General features: G+C 51.1%; 2 protein-coding genes across 3 annotated transcripts in view; one reads left to right on the plus strand and one right to left on the minus strand.

Annotated features, from left to right (window-relative positions):
- Tepp (testis, prostate and placenta expressed) overlaps window positions 1-7598 on the minus strand; it is an 8832-nt gene extending 1234 nt beyond the window's left edge. Inside the window, exons 1-7 of one of the 2 annotated variants that reach the window (XM_004625940.2) lie at window positions 7532-7598; window positions 6509-6733; window positions 3965-4026; window positions 3537-3711; window positions 3114-3175; window positions 2859-2923; window positions 2512-2544 (exon numbers count right to left, since the gene is read on the minus strand). In XM_004625940.2, coding sequence (XP_004625997.1) covers window positions 2512-2544; window positions 2859-2923; window positions 3114-3175; window positions 3537-3711; window positions 3965-4026; window positions 6509-6731 — 620 coding nt within the window. In that variant the 5' untranslated portion in view covers window positions 6732-6733; window positions 7532-7598. The remainder of the gene's footprint in view (window positions 1-2511; window positions 2545-2858; window positions 2924-3113; window positions 3176-3536; window positions 3712-3964; window positions 4027-6508; window positions 6734-7531) is intronic. The other variant, XM_023709390.1, reaches the window with a different exon arrangement.
- A 5741-nt stretch (window positions 7599-13339) lies between these two features.
- Cngb1 (cyclic nucleotide gated channel beta 1) overlaps window positions 13340-22689 on the plus strand; it is a 76527-nt gene continuing 67177 nt past the window's right edge. Inside the window, exons 1-10 of the mRNA XM_004626047.1 lie at window positions 13340-13522; window positions 15873-15945; window positions 16414-16486; window positions 17265-17382; window positions 17483-17525; window positions 20150-20252; window positions 20442-20517; window positions 20788-20827; window positions 21201-21348; window positions 22063-22138. Of these exons, the coding sequence (XP_004626104.1) occupies window positions 13340-13522; window positions 15873-15945; window positions 16414-16486; window positions 17265-17382; window positions 17483-17525; window positions 20150-20252; window positions 20442-20517; window positions 20788-20827; window positions 21201-21348; window positions 22063-22138 (933 nt within the window). The remainder of the gene's footprint in view (window positions 13523-15872; window positions 15946-16413; window positions 16487-17264; window positions 17383-17482; window positions 17526-20149; window positions 20253-20441; window positions 20518-20787; window positions 20828-21200; window positions 21349-22062; window positions 22139-22689) is intronic.

A 22689-nucleotide genomic window follows, 5' to 3' on the forward strand; every position in this document is an offset into this window, starting at 1 on the left:
TCCACCAAAAAAAATAAATAAATAAATAAAATAAAAAAATTAAAAAATAAAAGACATGTTGAGTATGTATTTTAAAGTAAACTAGCACAACTACTATGCTCTGTGTGTGGTTGAAAAAACAAAGTCACTTTAAAATCATGTAATTTAGTCTTTTGGCAATTGATATGGCCAGATATATTCTGTGATAAATTATGCCTTTAGAGAGTATCTTACTTGATATTTATTATTAAATTATTAAGGAAAATAGTGCTATAATTCAGGAAAAAGAGAACATTCTGTGAATTTGCACAGTAGTATTTTGTGACAAAGTCATTTCCCTTTGAACAGAAGTGTGAGCCTGGGCAGGACTTTGGCGAGTAGCTGAACAGCAGAGACGTGGATCACTGAGGGAAGAGCTTGCCATGCTTTCTGCGCTTTCCACCTTTACCATTTAATTTGGTTCATTTTGTCAGCTCCTGGCATAAAGTCAATATTTTGCACGTAAAGTCAATATTTTGCAACAGAAATGAAATCAGACTGAACTGAACTATTTTGTATTTCTGCAACTGAAATAGTTTGCAGGTACGTATGCTGCCTTTCAACTTCAGAGATTCCTTTCTTAGGTAAAATCATCTCTGTAGCAACCGATGGGAGTGCCACCACTTGGGTTCAGGCTCAGGAGATGCACTTTTGGAAAGTGGCTGAGGTGTTGGGTGGAGGAGGGGATGAAGAGGGAGGCAGAGGGAGGGCGGAACTGCTCAGCATGTGGTGCAAGGCGCACTTTCCTGACAGGAGCACCCACTGGGGGAGCCAGAAGCCTGACCAAGTCCCAAGACGGGAGCAGCGAGCAGCCTGCTGAATTAGAGCTTCCACAGTGAGTCTCCTGCCAACAGCCATTCTGCTAGTAGGGCAGAAACGCTTCCATCTTCAGCCTCTGCCGCTCAAGTGTCCCTGTGCTGCGTCTTTCAACTTCATATTTGAATTGAATATGATGGGTGTAGCTGTCAATAAGTAGCTGCACTGATTTTTTTCCATCATTTTATTGAGAGATAAATAGCAATGAGACAGTTTCAAATCAAATTAGTAGGACAGTTTCAATAATTAACACATTGTATACCCTCTTCCTAGTGGTTATTTGCTGTACAAGACACAGACATGATATCCTATTTACAAACACTATTGCAACAAATCCCTCTATTCATTAAGAGAATGTAATTATAAATCTGTCCTAACCACTTTGAATACACAGATACAAAATGGACATTCATTTGCATCCCCTTTTTCATTTAGTTCCGTCATTTGAATATTATAGGTGTGTAAACTCAGCAAAATATTCTAAAAGAGTCCAGTAGTCCATAATAGCATTGGGTCTTCCACTTGACTGGCAGTGTCAGAAATTGTTGACCTGAATCCCTTACAGCTCAACATAACAGCATGGCTTTACTTCTGATCTTATAAAAAGTCAATGTAAGGTCTCTTCAGCAAGGTAACCTGGCCTGTTCACCTGCTCATGTCAGAAGCCCAAACTAATTGCCATGTTTAAATCCCTTAAACTGGAGAGTGTATTAAATTTCAGGTGGACGTTCATGTATATTTCTCTTGAGTTGAAGTGAAGTCACACGGCATATACTGCGTGGGCCTCCATTAATTAAACTGATGCCACATTTATAGTTGTATATCATAAAAAGAATTTCAGCTCTATTACAGCTCTACAGTCTCCAGTTAGTCATACAAAAATAGTAATTTGCACATAATTTTCTCAAAACTGAAATTTCCCTCTCTCTGCACAGAATTGTAAAAATGGAACCATTTAAGGCTTAAAGGTAGTTATTCTTCTGATTTATTGATTTGGATAAGTTGAATAATATATGTGTTCTCATTATTTAAGCTGGATGAAGTCCAAAAGCAGTCAAATAGTCATATTGCTGTTTCTACAAATTTCTGAATTCTAATCTGCCAGGAACATTATTTATTAGCACATTAGGCAGTTTATAATCTGAAATGCTCAAAACTCTGATAGTACTTTCTGGTTAGAACTTTGTGCCTTCCAATTTCTACTCTGCCCTTTTACTTTGCCTTTCTCTCTCTCTCTCTCTCTCTCTCTCTCTCTCTCTCTCTCTCTCTCACACACACACACAGGGCTAAACTCAAGGCTTTCACACTGAGCTGTATTCTTACCCCCTTATTTTTTATTTTGAGATGGGGCCTTACTAAGTTACTGAATTGCCCAAGGCTGGACTCTAACTTCCACTCTTCTGCCTGGGCTACCCAGAGTGCTGGAATTACAAAGATGCCACTGGGCATCTTTATATTTCTAACAAGTACTTTAAAATCCTCCCAGTTAAGGGCCCCCTCCTGCAAACCTCCTTTGGACCTGCCCTGGTGGGGAGAGGCACCCCTCCCACGCCCACTTCACACACCTGAACTGTGCTGCAAAGACGCTGGTGCCCCCTCCCCTACCTCTCAGGAGTGAAGCCCTCCTCTCTGGGCCCGCGGTAGGGCGGGGGCGGGAAGGGGCGGACTCTCCCTTACCTGTAGTGGGAGCCGAAGCGCCGGAAAGCATTCCTGAGGAGGGAAGTGCAGAGGTGGGTGAGCCCGAGAAGGGGAGAGTCCTGCCAAAGGGATTACCCTGCGCCCTACTTAACACCTACACCGTGAAAGGGGAAAACTGCCAGGAACTGAGTGACAGCTTGTCCATTTGGTAAGAGTTAAACCTTTGTTCATTTTGAAATTGCAGTTCTCTTGGGGTGTACTGGAGCCAGTCAGTATTTTCCAGGCCTCACACTTCCAAGGACCATTAGACATGCACTAGGAAAGCGGACCAGACGACCCGTCCTCCCCATCCTCCCAGTGTAGGGTCCCGGGAGGGCGTCACTTACAGAGAGTCGAAAGGCAGGGGCTTCTGTCCATAGCGGTCGAGGCTGGGGTTCTGATTGAGGCAATACTGGTGCAGGCCACAGGGATGGGGGTCGCTAAGCTGGGGACCGCGAGCTCCCACTCGCGCCCCACAGCGCCCCCTACTGGAGATTTTGAGCCTGGGGCCTAGGAGACCCAGCCCTCCAGTCCTATGTCCCCCGCTTTAGCCGCTCCCCACCAGGACTCCCGGGGATGGGTCAGCGCGCATCTTTCCCTACCCGCCAGTTCTGGGTCACATCTGGCTTCAGGTACCGCACTGCATAGCCGCTGAAACTCTCGACTGCGGGGAGAGCCTACCTTGGGTGCCCTTGAGCAAGCCCCGCCTCTCATGGATAAGCTCCACCCACTACTACCACGCCACGCCCACCCACGACTAAGGGCCGCCCCCAGAACCAGCCACTCCCCCACTGTGTCCCCTGAAAGCCCCAGCTCCTTTGTTGACCCCAGCTTCTCAGTTGGCTCAGAGTGGATCTGCCGGGACCTGAAGACCACTTCAACCTCAGGCCCCTCAGCCCATCTCATCTGCCCTGCTGTAGATGCCCCAGCTGCTCTCAGCTCCCCCACCCTTGTTCCAGTGATTCCTGCCCCAGCCCATAGCAATTCCCCAACCCCAGGGTAGCCTCCGCAACTGGTAGACTGACCTTTCTTCCCCCGGCAAGGCAACTTGAACTCCCCAGCCGAGGACACAAAGCGGGACCAGTCCTCGATGGCACGCGTGAAGCAGGGCCAGTCGATCCGGTTGATGCCTGGCGCGATGGGCGCCAGCTTGCCCTCGCGGTACCTGCGGTGGAGCTTCTGGCCGGTGGCTGTGATGTCCTGACAAGGTGATGGGGATAAGGACGACAGTGGCAGATGCAGCAGCCTAGGCCTCCCCAGACAACACCCCTCCACCCAGCAGACATTTGGTTCATCTGACTGTGGGGATGTTGGAAACAGAGTGACTCAGACTGAGTGGTGGTGGTGGTGGGGTCCCTAGGCAGCTGAGGACAACACAGGGAGTAGGTTGTTTGGGCTGGATGTGAGCTAGAACCCTTGAGCAAGCCCAGGACCAAGGGCAAAGGACACTCACCAAGCACTGCAGGGGTTTGTTGGGGACTCCCAAGAGTGTGAAGTAGGCATTGTCAAACTCATCTGTTGAAAAAGATAAAGGGAGAAAAAGAGATGACCTCCCATCAGGAGTTATAACCCGAGGATAGGTTTGGCTCAGAGTGGGCTTTACAATTAAAAATTTTGTGTGGGGGATGGCTTTTAAACTGGATGTGATGGTGCATGCCTGTGATACCAGCATTTTGGGAGGGTAAGGCAGGAGAACTCGGTGATTTAGCAAGACTCTGTCTCAAAATGAAAAATGAAAAAGGGTCTGGAAATGTGGCTCAGTGGGAAGACCCTGGGCTTAATCCTCAGTTCTACAAAAACAAAACAAAACAAGTTGGTTGGCTTTTGAAGATTAAGATAAAATAGTATGTGTATTTCACTTTCTCCATGTAGACCAAGATTTCAGTATAAAGACATGATGCCAAATGTTATGGTTTTGATCCAGAATAACCACCACCCCAAACTCTTATGTGCTCAGAGGTGGGGTTTCTGGAAGGTAACTGGGTCAAGGGAGTCTACAGCCAAATGTGAAATTAGGAGGTAGGAAGAGATGGGTCCCTCATGTGACTAGAAAGGGTATGTCTATTCCTCCCCAGCTCTTCCCATCTCTCTCTGCTTCTTGGTCACCATAATGTGTGTGGCTGTCCTCCACCACACCTTTCCACCAGCCATCCCTACCTTGGAGACAGCTGTCTGTAGAATTAATCCTCTAAAAACTGTGCGCCAAAATAAACCTCTCAGGGCCAGGGAGATGGCTCAGTAGAATAAGCACTTGCCTGGCAAGTGCAAGGTCCTGAGTTCAATCTCTGGTACCACAAATAAAATAAAATAAGCCTCTCCTTCTTTAAATTGTGGGTGTCAGATATTTGTCACAGTGATAAGAAAACGACTAAAACATCTAAGAAGCACTAGAAATATGGACACATTTCTCTATAAACTTGGAATGGGAGGAGGTGATACTGATTCTAACTAAAAAAAGTTAGAAGCTTAAAGAAAACATCAAGCTGGGTGCAAAAGTGCATGCTTATACTCCTAGGCTTCTAGGAGGCTGAGGTGGGAGGATCTCAAGTTCAAGCTCAGCCTGGGAAGCTTAGCAACTTAGCAAAACTCTGCATCAAAATAAAAATTTTAAAATGGCTGGGGCTCTATCTTAGTGCAAAGGCCCTAGATTTAATCCCCAGTACTAAAAAGCAAGCAAACAAAATAAAACTAACAAAGAAATAAACTTAGGCATAGCAAAAACATAAAAAAGTCAAAAGACAAATGGAATTTTTTTTTTTACTGATCTTATAGATGAAAAGCAAATTTCCCTAATTTTTAAATCTCCTACAGATCAAGACTGAAGAAGGAAAATATACACTTACAACTGAATACATACAAAGACAGAGCATTCCCTAAAAATCAAGACTTCTGGATTCCCTCGGGAGCAGGCAATGGGAAGCACTGATACCTTGCCCACCCTGCACACAGTGCAGTCAGCCTAAGCCCCAGTCTAGCAGGGGTAGCTGTGGGTGCCCACCGCCACTACACCAGGACTCCTCCTCCACTGTCATTCCGCACCATCTCCAGTGTGTGCTAGCGTGCGTGCGAGGCGTGTGTGTGTGTGTGCGTGTGTGCGCTCACGCCCGTATGTGTGCGTGCAGGTGTATGGGTGGATGCATGCGTACATGGCCACAGGGGTCTGGGTGGACCTCTGATGATCTCTGGTGTGTTTCAACATCCTTACCTGCCTGCTATCCAATAAGGGACCTCGGTATCACCCTGAACCCTCTTCTTCCCCTCCTCTCTAACCTGGAAACAAATCCTGTAGACATTCAATCCTAAATACCATCTCTATCCATGCTGAGTAATCCCTTCACCCTCAGACCAACGTGTCGAGGCTATATTTATGGAAGGTGTGTGGAGGTTCTTTTCCTGTTCCAGATGTAGAGGTGGGTGGGCAGGAGTTTTTCTTGTTGTAATTATTATTATGCCTCCTGGGGCCAGTGCCTACCGCTGCTGTGCTCTCTCTGTCAGTGGGAACCATAGGTGCGCACATGGACTTGGGCCCTAATCTTTCACCACAGATGCCTGGCTCTGCTTCCAGCCTCTACCAGCAAGACGCCCCCTCTCTAGATGTGGTCCCTCAATGACCTTGCACCTCCAGAACTGTGCTAAGATGAACCTCATTTTGTTAAAACTTTAAAATGAGCAGTAACATTAGCAGCACCAGCAACCCCACTTGATGGAGAAATATTGTGTGCCAGGCACTGCTCTTGGTGCTTTTCCTGTCATCTGATTTTAGTCTCACAACAGCCTTGGGGTCAGGCCCTGTCATTGCCCCCTTTCCACTGATAAGGACATAGAGGCTCGGATCTCACTGGAGGTTTCTAGGCAGGGATTAGCAGAGCTGGGCCAGCTCCTGTCACCCTTTCATCTGTTATTCATGGCTTCCTCCTCCAAGCTCTCGTTCCTTCTCCACCCTTCCCTCTGAAGGCCCACAGGGCACCAGCTCTGGTGGCAGGTAAGGCAGCCAGACCTTTGCAGCAGCAGGTAGTGGACTGGCAGTGCTCGTCCGAGAGGCAGGCCTTGGTGGTGTCCATGTCCATGCGGCGCAGGGTGGGCAGGGCTGGGTGGTAGAGCTGCTGCTTCACGCCGGCCAGCTGGTAGCGCTGTCTCTCCATCGGAAGCAAGATGGCTGGGGAGGCGTACACGTGGGTGGAGCCATCGTCCCAGGGCATCAGGTCAATGATGCGAGCCATACCTAGGGAGCAGAAGGCACAGAGGACCTCACTTGGAGCTAAGCCGGTCAGATACCCTTCCTTGGAGGAATAGAGCCTTCACCTGAGCTCCTGTTTCCCTCCCTGTCAAGCATTTATTGAGCACCTGCTGTATGCTCACTTCTCGGGAGCCCAGGTGCCCTGGCAAAAGACACAAATGTGCACGCACACGGGTACACACAGGCTGCACCAAGGGATGGAGGGCGGCAGTACTGGGGGGTGTGTGCCTGCTAGGCAGGAGTCCAGGCAAGGTGAATAATTTGAACAGGAAAAAGTAGTAGTAAGTAGAATCAAAATGTAGCTCGGAATGGCTCTAGGTAACCAGTTCTGGATTTGGCTTAGCTAAGGACGTGACATTTACTCAAAATTCTACAGAGAAGACTTAGAAGTGTTTTAAAGGAGAGATATGACAGAGGTGAACTAGAAAAGCATTGCTTCCATTTAAAAAGATGTTCTCAGGGCTGCGGAGATAGCTCAGTAGAATAAGCGCTTGCCTGGCAAGTGTAAGGTCCTGAGTTCAATCCCTGGTTCCACAAAAAATAAAATAAGATGTTCTCAGAAGCCCTTTTCAGTTGTTTATATGTTAGTAAGAATTGGTTGGCTCGGCTTGTTTTCTGTCCAGCCCTGGGTTGGAGGTGATGGGTGTGGAAGCCCTATGGGTAGGAGGAGGATCAGAGAGAGGGCATGATGACAATGAGAAGCTGCCTCAGGAAGGAGTGGTAGGGAGGAGGGGAGGAAGAGGAGCTCTGAGAAAAACAGAGCGCTTCCTGCTTCTGACCCACCTACAGCGGCTCCCTCCTCTGCAGGGCGGAAGAGTGCACAGACTCTCAAGGACTTTCTGCTCTTGTGGCCCCCTCGATGGGCAGGAATGGGAGGCAGGTGGGCTGGGCCTAAAGGACAGCAGAAACAATGCCTGCTGCAGCCTGATTGTGAGGACACTGCTCCTAGGCAACCTGGGGACTGCAGGCTCTGGGGAGGGCTTGTCACCAGGCCTGCTCTCTGTGGGTACTCCCTTCCTCTCTGGCCTCAGCACAAGCCAGGCATCTTGGGAAATGTCAGAGAGGGAGCTGGGCTCCCTTGAGGTGCCCAGGCCAGGGCAGGCCAGGGATGGCTGCTGCCCCTAATCCAGGCCCTGTGACCCTAAGCTAGTCACGGCCTGTCTCTGGGCTTCCTGTCTGTGGTAGGCAAGGACTGTAGGCCCTGCATTAGGGCACCTAGGAACTGGGTGGGCTCTCCGTTCCCTGAAACCTCGGGGGTGAGCACCCTGCAGTGTCTGCGAGCCCTTGGGGCTTTAGGGATGGAGATTAGCTGTGGTCAGTACCCAGGCTCAGTGTGGGGATCAGGGAGAGTTGTGGCCTCAGCAGGCCAGGGATTAGCAGGTGATATTCCACCGCCTGCCACCCCAGCCTTCCTCCCTCTGTGGGAAGTCAGGCTGTGGCGCCTGTGCTCAGGCCCAGCACCCAGGCCCATCTACCATTGCCTCCTCCCCCTGCTTCCTCGGGGTTCCAGCTATCTTCAAGTTTCCCTCATAGAGCACGCCTCCTCAGGATCAGCTCATGTGACTGTCTCCTCTTACCACCCACCAACACCGTCATGCCTGGAGTTCACCACATCCCTGATTCTTGTTCTGGCAGATGTGCCACTTCCACCCTGTTGCATAAACAACACTCCCAAGTCCTCCCTTTGCCTTCCTGTTCTCTCCTCCAACTTTTACTGCTATCAGCCTAGCCAAGTGCTGTCCATGCTCCCTGTCAGGCGGGAGGCAAGGGTGACTATTGCTGATGACACAGGCCACCACTTGCAGGCCTAGAGAAGACCCAGGATCCTGACTTCCATTCTTTTTGTGTGTGTATGCAGGGTCTCACCATGCAGCTCAGCACTCGTAGTGATCCTCCCATTTTCAGCCTCCTGGTGCTGGGATTACAGGCACGTGCCACCACGCCTGGACTCCTGACTTCCATTCTTGAAGAGGCCTGACTGGAATTTCTGTGAGGAGTGGCTGTGAGCCCTGAGGCATGGGATCCTAACGGGAGGCACAGCAACCCCCTTGAGCTTTGCTATTGGCCTTGGCCTTATTGGCAGAAAGAGTGTTCTCCCACGCCATCGGCCTGGGGGGTGGCTGCGTATCAGGCATCTCAAAGCCCAGCTCTGGAGGGAGAGTCCAGGGCTGTGCTAGTCACAGATCAGCTTGTCCCTCCTGACTGGCTTCTGCTCTCACACCTGCCGCTACAAAACAACTACACGTGTTCTAAATCTTGTTCAAAACCAGCAGGGCTGGTGAGATGGCTCAGCGGTCTAAAGCACCTACTTAGAACAAGGTTAGCAAAGCACAGGGACCGCAGTTCAATCCCCCAGCACCACATGCCAGCCAGCCCTGCCCCTGGTGGACTGAGCTGCTCCCCCCACATACATAAATAAATAAATAAATACAATTTTTAAAACAAAGCATCACACATGCTGTGGTCTGAATATGTGTCCTGCCCCCATTCTCATGTGCAAACCTAATCGCCGATGCAGTAGTATTAATTGGTGGCCCTTGGGAGGTAATTAGGTCATGGGCGCTCTACCCCTAGGGATGGGATTAGTGCCCTTATAAAAGAGGCTCAAAGGAGCTTCTTCCCCCCTTCTACCATGTGAGGATGCATAGAAGGCACCGTCCAGCAGAGACCAGCTCCTACCGGACAACCCCTCTGCCTTTCTCTCCAGCCACTAGAACTGGGAGTGGTACAGTTCTGCTGTGTAAATTACCCTTGCATGTAATTGTTACAGGTGTTTTGTTACAGCCTCCAGAATGGACTTAGACCACAGGCTTCTGTGGGCCATCCACCGACCCTTATGGGACTGATCTGACCCTACCCAACTCTTAGCTCCTCCTTCACCACTCTGCCCAGCACCCGCCAAAGTCTAGGCCTGCAGTAGCCTTTCTGTTCTTCAAGTCTCACCGTCCGCCCAGATCTTTCCCCAGCCCGGTCTTCTTGCTTTTCATATCTCACAGCCCCAGTATCTATTCCTCCTAGAGGCTGCCTCCCCGCTGCCTCTCATGTCACACACGCGTCTCACCTCTTGGGGTTTCTTGGCTTGGCATGCTTTGCACTATTTTTCTGTCATCCATCTCCTTTTCTGGCCTCCTCCACTGGCATGCAAGCTCTGTGAGCGCAGGTCCTGGGTCTGTTCTGTTCGAGGTGCTAAAGCTCGTTCGCTGCCAGGAACATGGCAAGAGAACCAAAAATGTCGCAGATGGTCAGGTCCCTTCCCCTTTGCCCAGTATCCCTATCCCCCACCAACATCCCTGTTGCTGAGGTCTCTGCTCCTTGCACCTTCTCTCCCTAGGTCTCTTTTTCTCCTCAGGTCCAGCAGCAGTTTTCCACAGATTTAATGTAGTCTACTATCTACCAGTCCTTGGAACCTTGTGAAGTTTGGCCAGCTTGTTTTTTGTTTTTGTTTTTGTTTTTGTTTTTTTTTGTTTTTTTGCAGAACCGGGGATTGAACTCAGGCCCCTGCGCTTGCCAGGCAAGCGCTTATTCTACTGAGCCATCTCCCTGGCCCCGATAGTTAAGTTTAGACATCAACTTGACTGCGCTAGGGATACCTAGAGAATCGGTAAAGCACACTTCTGGGTGTGTCCATGAAGGTATTTCCAGAGCATATTGGTGGGTAGGTCAGCAAATTCAGAGGAGAGACCTATCCCAATTGTAGGTGGCATGATCCAATCTGCAGGGACCTGGATGGAACAAGAAGAGAAGGAGGGGGAATCTCTCTGGCTCCTCCTTTGTCCGTGGGGTGCATATTCCCTTGTGGCAGCCCTCAGACATCAGGCTCCAGGTTCCTTGGCCTTTGGATTCTTTGCCTTACACCTGCTGTCCTGCTGAGGCTCTCTGGCCTGAGGCTTGGACTGGGGTTATACCATAGGCCTGCCTGGTCCTAAGACTTCATATTCTATTGGTTCTGTTTCTCTGGAGAACCTTGACTAATAATATTTGAACTAATGGCTCTGTCCTGGGACCACGGTCATTCTGGAAGAACCTGAGCTATTGAAGACTTTGAAAGAGCCTGCTGAGGACTTGGAAAGGACCTGGCATAAAGGTGGAAAGAAGAGGTGCACCATAGGACCTGCTGAGTGGATGAGGTCCTGGCAATTTGAGACATCTCCCAGAACCACACAGGAACCCAGACTCTTGTTCTCCCAGCAGCTGCTCAGTGGCTTGGCCAAGGAACATGGGGAGCCAGGCCTTGGGACCTGGGCAGCATCCCTAGCTACCAAATCTGGGCACAGGTCTTTGCTGGCCGCTTCTTAGGGGTTGTTGCTGGCACTTCAAGCATCAATGGCCTCTTCTGCCCCCCTTCACTACCCGATAATCCTTTGCACAGCCTGGCTGTTGCTAATTAATCCCTGTGTGTCCCAGAGGCCAGCTGCAAGTGACAGTGAGAAGGCAGTTCCTGGTTGGCGGTTGGTATCTGAACAGGTAACTTGGGGACCCCCATGCTCAGCTCCTAGCAAGGGTGTGACAAAATAGAGAAGGCAGGACACCTGTGGCCTTCCTCTTTTCTGTGGGGCTCTAACTTCAGCATGCAGTAGAATCTTTGAGGCAGCTTGTGTAATGCAGATTCCAGGACCCTCAGAAGAGTCATGGAAACATAGGTTCTGCATTTTCTCCTGGTCCCTAGGAGATTCTGAAAGTGCTGGTAGTCTAATACCATTGGTCCCTGGGCTACCACCCCCAGAACTCTTCTGGCCTCAGCCTTCCTCATCAAAGGAGAATCATTTGGGGTGTAGTGACAAGGTGGGGGTGGGAGGAGTCACCAAAGTTCCCATCCTTGAAGACTGGTTGTGTTTAGGGGAATAAGAACAATTGTGCTTGGAGGCAGCCTCCTAATCATTTCTAGAAGGTTCGGAAGTGCAAGCCAGGATTGCTGCCAGCCAGGACTGAACCTACAGGTCAGGCATGAAGAAGAGGCCAATACTGGGCAAACATCAGTACCCTTGGGGCAGGTGTGAGACAGCCGGAATTGGGCAGACCTGAAAGCAAAGTCAGCTTAGCCACTGTCTGTCCCTGCCACCTGGGGCAGTTCTGTTGCGCTGAACATGTTCTGGGATGGAAATCCTTATCTACCTTTGTGGGGCCAGCGGTGTGGTATGATGATAAGGGTGGTTACGATCCAGCACCAAGAAAGGGTTTAGCTCTGATTTGCTCTCAGAGGTCTCCGTGGCTGGCTGAGGTCCATGGCCTCTGCCAACCCAAACATGGGACCTTGGGTTCTCCAAAATCATGGTGGGGCATTGGGGGTACAGTGGGGAACATAGCAGCCTTCCAAATCATGGCGGGAAGTAGAAGACCAGAGGTCTCCTGTCTGGCCCACGGTCACCTTTTGGAGACTGCTGTCTTCCGCTCAGTACTGAAGAGCTGTGGACTCTCCTAGGAGAAGATGGACTGCAGAGGCCAGAGAAGCAGGCAGTGTGGCCAGGGACTCCGGGGAGCTAGGCCCCAGGCCTGCACATTCCCACCTGTGGCCATGGTGCTTGGACAGGCCCACTGCTGTCATGGCTTGGGAGGGGACACCCAGCAGTGGCAGTGTGCACACACTGACCTGCATGGTGCTAGCTGGGCCAGGCCAGCCTGCACAGATGCGGGGACATGGTCTGGTGCTCCCTATTTGCTGAAGATGCAAAAGCCAGACACAAACATGCATGTATAAGGTAGGACTAAAATGTCACTGTAAACCACATTTTAAAAATTAAAAAATCATGAACATAGTTAATGTTACTTTAAGCAACAAATTTTTCCCATTTATATGTTATTCATAATATATATTTTTAATTTATTATGAGAATATGTAGTATATAATGTTTTCACTTGATACCCCATAGTAGTTCTGGCCAACTTTTATGAAGCTGTCAGCATGTGCCAGTTGCTATTCTATATTTTCCTTATTGGTTCAGTTTATCTTCATAATCTGCCCATGGGAGAGGTGCTATCAGTATCCCCATTTTACAGACAAGCAAAACTGAGGCAGAGAATCTGACAAATTGATGCGTACATGACATAAGGCCAGGACATGGACATCTTTTCATGTTAGTTCTAACAGATTTGCTTCTTCCTTTTTTTTTTTTTAAAGAAAATCTTTTTTAAAAATTTATTCATTTTTAAAATTTTTATTAGATACAGGATCTCACTATACAGCTCCAACTCATAGTGATCATCCTGTCTCGGCCTCCCTAGTACTGGGCATGTGCGCCACCATGCCCAGTCTCTGTGGCTGGCTTGGCACAGGGCCAGCATGGCATGTGGCACTGGGGATCGAACCCGGGTCCTTGCACTTGCCAGACAGGCACTAAGACTGCCAAACTATCTCCCTAACTGCTTCTTCCTTTTCAGTGGGTCTGTAGATTCCATTATTGGGTACATTACAATTTACTGAACAGGAAAGAGAGACAGACAGACAGACTTGAGTAATTCTGTAAGGTAAGTACCTGGACATACAATTGCAGAAATACTTGCTTAAAGACAATGAACAGAAAAAAGAGATGTGTGACCCACAAACGTGGCCCATATGTATTGGCATCTAAGGGCTCTGTTCATACAGGTGTGAGGATGTTGGGCTGGGTCCACAAGGTGCTGCCTCAGCCCCCGGGCACCCCTCAGAAGACCAAGATGCAGGAAGAAGAGGAGGCAGAGCCAGAGCTGGTGCTGGAGCCAGAGCCAGAGCCAGAGCCAGAGCCAGAGCCTGAGCCTGAAGCAACCCCTGAAGAGGTGGAGCCAGAGGGCGGCTCCCTGGTGAGGAGCAGCGGCTGGGGTATCCAGGAGGGGAGGAGGCTGCTCTGCTGCTTGAGGACTTAGAGCTTGGGCTGCTCCCTGCAGGCCTACAACAGAGAAAGAAAGTTAGAGTCAATGGTGGAAGTTGGCTAGACCAGCATTCATACAAATGGAGATGCTCAGGCCAGCGAGAGGACACGGCTGGCTCACGACAGTTGCTGTGAAAGGCTGATAAATTGTAGACCTTATTATTGTAGGCCTTGTGGGTCATGCCTTCTCTGCCACCCAGCTCTGCCATCATAGTGTGGAAACAATGAAAGAAAATGCATAAACAAATGAGCATAACTGTGTTCCAAGAAAATCTTATTTACAAAAAGCAGGCTGGGTATGGCCACTGACCTCTAGAGTCCAGAGCAGAGCCAATCAAAGGACCCAGTGCATGAACTGTTTATCTTCTGTCCACATGAGATTAGGAACGTGCTTGGAATAAAATTTACTATGTAAATCTACAGTCTAGCTGGGTACCCTATGGGTTCAGTTGTTATTTGTTCTGTGGTGACATTTCCTTCAGTGAAGGAAGCAGGGAGTTAATGTACATTGTGGTGGGAACTGTTTCATCACCAGGGACCAGTAACAGCTTGCAGATGGGCATGGCACTCGTACCACACCTGAGGGCATTTTTCTAGGACTTTCCCGCAAACATACCAAAACTCATTGTTCCACATCCAATCTTGAGCCAGAAGACAACTCCTTTAGCAGCTCAGGTGAACAGGTTTGACTTAGCTCCCAATGATGCCGGGCACAGTGCTGAAGGCATAATGATGAAGAAGGCCTTGGCCCTGGGCCTGCAGCTGGCCGGCCAGCCAGCCGGTTCTCCAGGAGGCCGGGGGCGGGGGGATGATGAGCCCCACTGGGCCTCCACTCTCCCTCCTGAAAGGGCCAGTGAGTGTGGTAGGGGCTCTGAGGGGAGCCATCACGCTGGGCGGAAGCAGGCGGGAGGTGCTTCCTGGTGCAAAGGGCTGGGCAGAACTCTCCCTGAGGAGGGAGGAAAGGCTGTCTCTAGGGTAGTGCAGGGCATGTTTAGGGAATGGGCAGAGGTGGTCTGTGTGTACACATGTGTGTACATGTATGTCTTCAGCATGTCCTTGGTATTATATCTGTGTGCACATACGGGCATGTCAGCTAGCGAGGCAGCATTTATGTGTATCTTATATACATATATGTTTATGTGCCTTTTCACATGTATCAGTGTATCTGTGGTTCCATATTTATATGTGACACATTACTGTGTGTTTATGCAAATTTCTGAGTATGTGAATATATTCATGTGTTTTATGTGTATGTACATGTTTGTGTTCATATGTGTATACATGCATATTCATATGTCTCTGTAAAATCCATTTTGTATGTGTGCTCATATATGGAGATGCACACATTTATATATGTTCACATATGTGCACATATTCGTGTGCCTGCAAGTATGTATATGTACATATACCTGTTTATATGGCTGGGTACACTGACTACATACATGTTTATGTGTATATATTAGAGAGAAAGACATGCAAATGCACCTATGTGAGTGCACATATCTGTATGTCTGCATTGGCAGGTCTGTACCTATATGAATCTGCATATCTGTTATGTGTAAATTGTAGCATATGTGCATCTGTATATGTGCTCGCATGTGTGTGCATATGCCCTTGCTTATATCTGGTATATGTGCCTGTGTAGCTATGTACATGCTTACATTGTTTTTTTGTGTTGTTTTTTTTTTTTTTTATATTTTAGGGAAGGGTCTACAGGGTGTTCAGGGCCTCACTACTAGATTGGACTCGTAGTGATCCACTTGTTTACAACCTCCCAAGAGCTGGGATTACAAGCGTGTGCCATCATGCGCAGTCTCAGTTGCCTTCTCAGCATGCCCCAGAGGCGGGGCTGGCCTGGGAGGCCCGAGGATCGAACCCCCAGCCCCTGCGCCTGCTTGCAGGTGCTGTAAACTGCTGAGCTATTTGGCCAGCCCTACATACTTACCTTGTGCACATACATAGATCCATTTGGAATCATGTGCGCATATTCGTGTGCACATGCGTGTTTCTACATGCACAGGTACATGCAGCAGCAGAGGTGTGGCTGTGGAGGCAGGGCAGAGGCAGAGGGTGGAGGTAGAGCTCTGACTGCTAGAGCAGAATGGGAAGTTTGTGCTGGTGGGAGGGTTGGTCCTGGCAAGGTAAGGGAATGGGCTCCACAAAGGTAGAGCTTTGTGGGTGCCCATTTCACAGATGAGGAAACTGAGACCGAGAGGAGCTCCCCTTCCACTTTCCAGAGCTTGTCACAGGCCTTCATAACTAACTGTTCCTCCCCTTCTCAGGCCACTGCCCAGCATCCTGGGGGATACAACAAGCCTGGGAGGCTGGGAGAAGGGAGTGAAGGTCTGGCTCTGGGTGAGGGACTCCTGGGGCTGGAAGGAAGGGAGTGCCCAGGGGAAAGTGAGCCCCCAGGACTTACAGAGATGGCAGAGAATGAGCCTTTTAGCCCTCTGGTGCCTGTGGGGCCCCAGGAGTGAATCAGGGGCTGCCCCTGCAGAACCTACAGTTTATATGGTCTTGTTCAAACCTTGCAGCCATCTGAAGAGCCAGCTCATGGAGAGCAAGAGGCTGCGACTGACCCTGGCCTTCAGGGTGAGTGCTGAAAGCCCTGGTAGAGCTTTGTGGGCGCCCATTTCACAGATGAGGAAACTGAGGCCCAGAGGAGCTCAGGTTGGGCTCCTGGAGACTTTTCAGCTCAGCTGAGCTGGAACCCTGCCTTTTAGAACCTTTCAGTTGCTCTCCTGCATTTGATGATCTCCCCAGTGGGATAGAAATGGGCCTCTCTGAGAGCCTATGTCTAAAGTCTGGGACCCTCTTTTCCAGAGACCCAGGAGGCTGCCCCTCTTCTATCCACAGCCCTCCAGGCCCAGGCCACAGTGGTTCCCGTTGTGAACAGGTAACCGCAGCACCATACCCCCCTGGCCTGGAAGCCCCACTTCCTTCTGAGCCAGTGAGCCACTATGGAGTGGGGAGGGAGGCACTTCGTTCAGGGATGCATTTGTGTGAGCAGAGGCCCTGCAACATTCTGGGAGGTGGCTGGGAGCTTTGGGGAGCACGGGGGTCTCTGGACCGAGTAGACATCCTGACCTAGAGAAATGGAGGCTGGGGCTGCGGTAATGAGAGCCCCTTCTCGGCAGCCCAGGGCTGTCTTTGTGCAGGGCTGATTTCAGGGCATGATTTTCCCAGCAAATCTAGAAATTGCACTTGTGCCTAGAATCTTCTCATTGGCTCAGATCTTATAGCCCATGGTGCTCCTCCAACTAAGCACATGTGGGGCTGAGGCTGACACTGGCCTCAGATGGGGAGTCTGACCCCTCACGTGTAGGCAAGCACCTCAGAGGAACAAACCACAGACCCTCTGGAGCTTTGAATGTGTGATTGCAGGTTGGGGCTTGGAGCCAAGGTGACAGGATGGGGACATGGGAGGCTGGCTGCGCTGTACTGAGTTGCTGGTGGGTGGGAATACCTGTCCTCACGAGGGCAGGCACTGGTTCCTCCATTTGCCAGGGAGGTACATGAGGCTCAAGAGGGAGGTGACCTGTGTGAAGTCTCCCAGTGTGGAATACAGTGATGTGGAATTCAAGCCGTGTCCTTCGGGATATGGTGGGCTGCCATGCAGGCTGGGCAGGCTGGGGCCTGAGGGAAGGTGATTGTCCCTCTCTGTGTCCTGGCAGCTCCAGTAACGGGGTGCTGACATGGCTCCGGAAGGGCGTCCAGAGGATCATACCGCAGCCTGTGTACAGTGATAGGCCAGGCCAGGATGCTGCTGCTGACATAAGACCTGCAGCTCAGGTACTACAGGGGCTGGAGGCCACGGAGGGGCTGGCTGGAGAGGGGCGGATGGGAGGCTGCCGCCGGGCTCCTTGCCATGTCTGTCTGTCTGTCCCAGTAGGATGGAGCACAGGTCTTTGGGCCCTGCAGCACAGGGGACACAGGTAAGGCCAGGAGGCAGGTGACTTTTCAGGGTGGAGCCAGGGGGCAGTTGGGATGGGCTCTGCCCCTCAGGAGAGTCCACACTGACCAGAGCTTCTCTGGGTTGAGCTTGGATCTGGGTTGGAATGGCTCTCTGGTCCTGGGCTCTGGGAAGGTTCCAAAAAGGTCTCTTGCACTTGACCATCTTTCTCTATGTTCTTTTTCACATTGATTTTATGCTTTTATTTGAAATTTATTAATTTATTTTTAATAGAATTTGTTTTTTAACTGATATATAAAACACAAAAACTACATGTTAATGGGGTACCATGTGATATTTTGTTATATGTGTACATTTTTGTAATAGGTCTATAAATTTTTTCTCACTTAAACAATTCAAAAGCCTTTTTTTTAGCTTAAAAAAAAAGTTTTGTACATCAGGCATGGTGGTGCACACCTGTAGGCCCCGCACTCAGGAGGATGAGGCAGGAGGAGGGCTACAAGCTTGAGGCCAGCCTGGGCTACATAGTGAGACCCTGTTTCAAAACAGCAGCAGCACCACCACCAACAACAACAATGAAACATCTTATATTAGGGCCAGGGAGATAGCTCAGTGGAATAAATGCTTGCCTGGCAAGCACAAGGTCCTGAGTTTGATCCCTGGTACCACCAAAAAAACCCAAACCAAAAAGCCATCTTATATTACTGGGGACTGAATGCAGACCATTCACACTGAACTACATCCCCAGCCTTTTAAAAAAATTTTATTTTGAGACAGGGTCTTACTAAATGGTCCTCACTAGGCTGAAACTTGCCATCCTCCTACCTCAGCCTTGCTGGCCGCTGAGATTATAGGGATGCACAGGTGTGTGATCCAGCCAGGACCCTGTGGCTGGCAGCGGTCACCCTGTGTTCAGGGAGCACCACAACTTGCCTCTGTCCAGCTGCAGCTCAGCACCCATTGATCAACTTCTCCCCATCTCTCCCTCCCTGCCTTTCTTTATCTTTTGACCCTGCAGGGACTGCAGATGGACCCAGTGGGATTCCCAGCACCCAAGATGCCGGGTGAGTCCCTGTTCTTAAGTGTCACTGTCACCTGTGGGTATGGGCTGAGTAGTGTCCCCACAGCCGAGCTTCTAGGTTCAGGAACAGAGTCTGTTGCCACCTCTGTGTGTGACTTTACACTTGCCTTGTCCCTCTTCCGGGAATGATGTCCATGTGCTGCGTGAGGCTTGTAGTGACCCTCCTCACCCTGCTGGTGACCCTAACTGGAGACCCATTTGGGGGCCACCTTCTGAGAAGACACAAGTGGTGTGGACGAGCTCCTCACACCTGGGTTTTGTGGGGGTGAGGTTTCTGTGGAGGCCAGAAGCAGAGACTGGGCTGACACGGGGACACTGAGGCGCTCAGCTGTGTCAGCCTCACAGCCCTCAACAGCATCTGACTCCTCAGAGCTGATGGAGTGTGGCTGCCTCATCCTGGTTGGTGAATGCAGGAGCCCATGTCCTGCTGTGTGGGGCCCTGTTTAGTTCCAACTGCCTGTTTCAGGAGTTTCCAGGACACTGAGTCCCTGAAGTAGGCTTGAAGAACTCACCTCCAGTTACCCACCCGTTCATTCCCTCCCTCATTTATTCATTAGACTGCTAATCCACTGAGGATGAGGAGTTTTGTCTTGCCACAGAGCGGGGACTCTGCATACATGTGACACATGAATGGATGAATGCAGATAGCCCCACGCTGCCTCCATGTATGCCTTGTGCCAGTCCTGCTTCTTTGGGTACTCTGCTTCCTTCTGCAGGCTGCTCGGCCAACTCCTGGGACTACTGAGGCCTTTTAGGATGAGAGTATCAGGAAGACTTACCAGCTTTCTTTTGGGCCACCCCTAGGGGAAATGGTTGGCCAGGGAATGTTCAGCTCCTCGAAGAGGCTGGAACTTTCAGGAGAACCAGCTACATCTGGGCCCAACATTTGCCCCTGGATGCATGTAATTGGTGACATCCAGTGCAAGATGTAAATGCTGGACTCCTTTTAAATAATGTTCATTTTCAGACTATAGCAGTAATAGTGCATTGTTTTATTTATAATTTTTGTTGCTAAGACAAAAAGGTCCAACACCTAGAGTTAAAGAAGGAAAGGTTTATTTCAGCTCACAGTTTGTAGAGGTTTCAGTCAGTAGTTAGCTGGATCCAAGGTAGGGTGGCATATGGCAAAGGGACATCACAGAGGAGAAATAGTCCATAGTGTGTCAAGCAGAAGGCAGCAGGCGGCAGCAGCAGCAGCAGCAGCAGCAGCAGCAGCAGCAGCAGCAGCAGCAGCAGCAGCAGCAGCAGCAAGCCTGCCTTCTTTTTGTACCTTTATATTCCATCCAGGCTACAAGGCTAGTGACTGATGCCAACCACACCCAGGTGGGGCTTCCATTATCCACTCCCTTAATCTCAGTGTCACCCTTAATTTACATTCCCACACCCTAATCCAGCCACCTTCAAAACTCCCCACTTATGGCTTCGTGGGACTTTGGGGTGGGGACATCTAGATACAAGACACAACATGCATTAAACGCAGAATGGGTGTTTGTAAGTCCGGGGCCTTGTGTGTAGTTGTACAGGCCATATATCTCAGAGGCCAGCTTCATTTGTCCCTGCCACAGGGAGCTTCCTGTGCCACATTCAGATCCCCAGACCGCTCCCACTCCTCACCTGCTACCTCAGGAAACTGAAGCTGGACCAGGTGCTCCAGAGCCTGGTCCAGCTGTGGGTCCGAATTTCAGCTTGGCAGGAGTTCCCTGCCTCCTGGGGGCCCTTTGGGAGCACTGAACACAAAGCCCTACTGTAGAACAGGAGCCCAAGGCAAGGAAGGACTGGCCAGGGCCAGGCCCCCAGTGGGCAGTGGGAATGGTATGCCTGGCTGCTCCCTTCAGGATGCCCATGGACCCTCCACAGGCCTGGCCCGTGGCTGCTCAGGTGGCTGGAGCAGAATCTGGAGAAAGTGCTGCCTCAGTCCCCCAAGCTCTCTGAGGTGAGTGAGGAGCAGGAGGGGTGGGCAACTGAGCATTTGGGAGGGGCTTCCCAGGGGGGCGTCCCCTACTCCAGCAGGCTGTCACTGCTCTCAGGACCCCACCATACACAGATCTCTTTGGAGCCTTCTTGGAGAGTGAGTGCCTGGTGCTGGGTGATTCAGGGGCAACCCGGAGCCCCTACGCTGGTCTCAGCCAGGCTGTGGTGTGCACAGGGCTTGCTTTGAGCTATGATCTAAGATGCGTAACTTTGCTCCCTGCTTTGTGTCCAGGGTTGCAGAACTGAACCTGCAGATGCTGTCTTGGACCCAGGTACAGGAAGTGAGCTGGGAGGGGGCAGCAGGGATGTCACAGTCTGGGCTGGGAGGAAGCAGGCCTGGAGGATTGGGGGAGGGCCTTGACCCTCTCCCAGGTGAGAGAGGGATTTTGGGCTTGCCAGGAGTGGGCTGTTGTGTGGGGGGCTCTAGAACCTCCTCTCTGGCTCAAGTTGGGAAACAAGTCCTGGGGCACATTCATGAGGTCTTTGCCCAGTTTCTTCCCCTTCCAGGTCTGCTTGATGCTACAGCTCTTTGGGGGTGGTCCCAAGGGGCTCCCCACCCAGTCCTGTTAGTTCTTCCCTATGTCCTGGAGGGGCCTAAAGGAGCCCTGTCCATGGTCTTTAGCTCCTGTTCTCCCTGCTGTTTAGAGCCTCCGGAACCCGACCCGGAGACGGAGCCCACCGAGAGCCCCTCCCTGCCCAGTCCTGGGTCCTTGGAGGCTGAGGTGGAGCCGGCTGCAGAGCCCCTGCCCAGCTTGCAGGCCTCCTCCTTGCCACCCCCTGGGGACCCTGCCAGGTGAGCCCACAAAGGATGCACCTCCTGTGAGCAGCAGGATGGTGCCTGGGCCCAGGCCAACACCTGACCTTCACAAAAGTAGTTTTCCAGATGATAAAATTAACACACACACACCTGGAGCAAAATCCCCAGGCTGTCCAGGGCCCTCCCCACATCACCCACACCAGCAGCTCCCGCCCTTCCCAGGGCTCCCTCAGCCCACACTCCAGCCTCAGGGCTGCTGCTCCTCACAGCACACGGCTACCAGGAGCAAGTCGCCCACGCTTGCCCTTGCCCTGCCTTCCTCACCTAAAGACCTCCCTCAGAGCTGGTCTCTCACAGGTGGCCCTCCTTCAGTGGCTGCGTGAGTCTCCACTGCATGCACATAAAGCACATCACATACAAGTAAATGGGTGGACATGGAATCACTGGGCCGGAGGTTACAAATATAAAATGAGGATGGGTGTTGACAAGGGATTGTGTTGGTCCTGACAGCCTGGAAATGCGTCCTAGGGATGAGGCGCAGAGTGGGGTTGTGGGGCTGCCTGCTGGCACCTGAGTTCTAGCTGGGCTCACCTAGGGACAATGGGGAGCAGAGACAAGGGTAGAAGCTTTGGGCAGGCTCTGACCCTTGCCGATCTTGCTGTCCATCTGGGGACTTGGGGGGAGCTGATTCTGGCCTCCATTTCCCCTTGAGCCTTCCCACCTGGCCACAACCCACCCTTTCCATGGCAGGTTGATAGCATGGCTCCTGCACAGGCTGGAGATGGCCCTGCCACAGCCGGTGCTCCACGGGAAAGTCAGGGAGCAGGTCAGTGCTGGGCCCAGGCTGTGGCGGGGGAACAGGGGACTGGAAGCTCAAGTAAAGGTGGGGGGTGGTGTGGGTCTCTGGGGGCAGGAAAGAGAAAGGGGGCCTGCAGTGGCACAGTGGCACGAAGCTCACGGCCAGCCTGCCTGGGTGACACATTCACCCTGCACACACTCTCGGAGGCACCATGGCCGCAGACGGAGATGCTGGCCCAGCCCACTGGCAGGGGTTCACAGTTTTGTCGGGGACAGAAAGGGTGCAGGCTCAGAGGCAGAGCCTCCTGGGAGTATCAAGATGGCTTGTCAGCAGAGGTGACCTCCAAGCACATGCAAAGGCCCAGAGATAAAGGAGACCCTGGATATTCTGGGATGAAGTGGAGCTCCCAGGAAGCCAGCAGGTCCTGGGTGAACTCCTGGCAACGTCAGGTTCCAACATGGGAGGGTTGGGGCAACAGGGCCTCTGTTACTGCATCCTTCCTTCCCCGAGACCCTGGACATTGCCCTTCTTTCTTGAGGAGAGCTGGACATCTTTTTTTTCTTTTCAAAACTTTTTTT

Source organism: Octodon degus, unplaced genomic scaffold (genome assembly GCF_000260255.1).
Source record: "Octodon degus isolate 3935 unplaced genomic scaffold, OctDeg1.0 scaffold00011, whole genome shotgun sequence".
Taxonomy (NCBI): Eukaryota; Metazoa; Chordata; class Mammalia; order Rodentia; family Octodontidae; genus Octodon; species Octodon degus.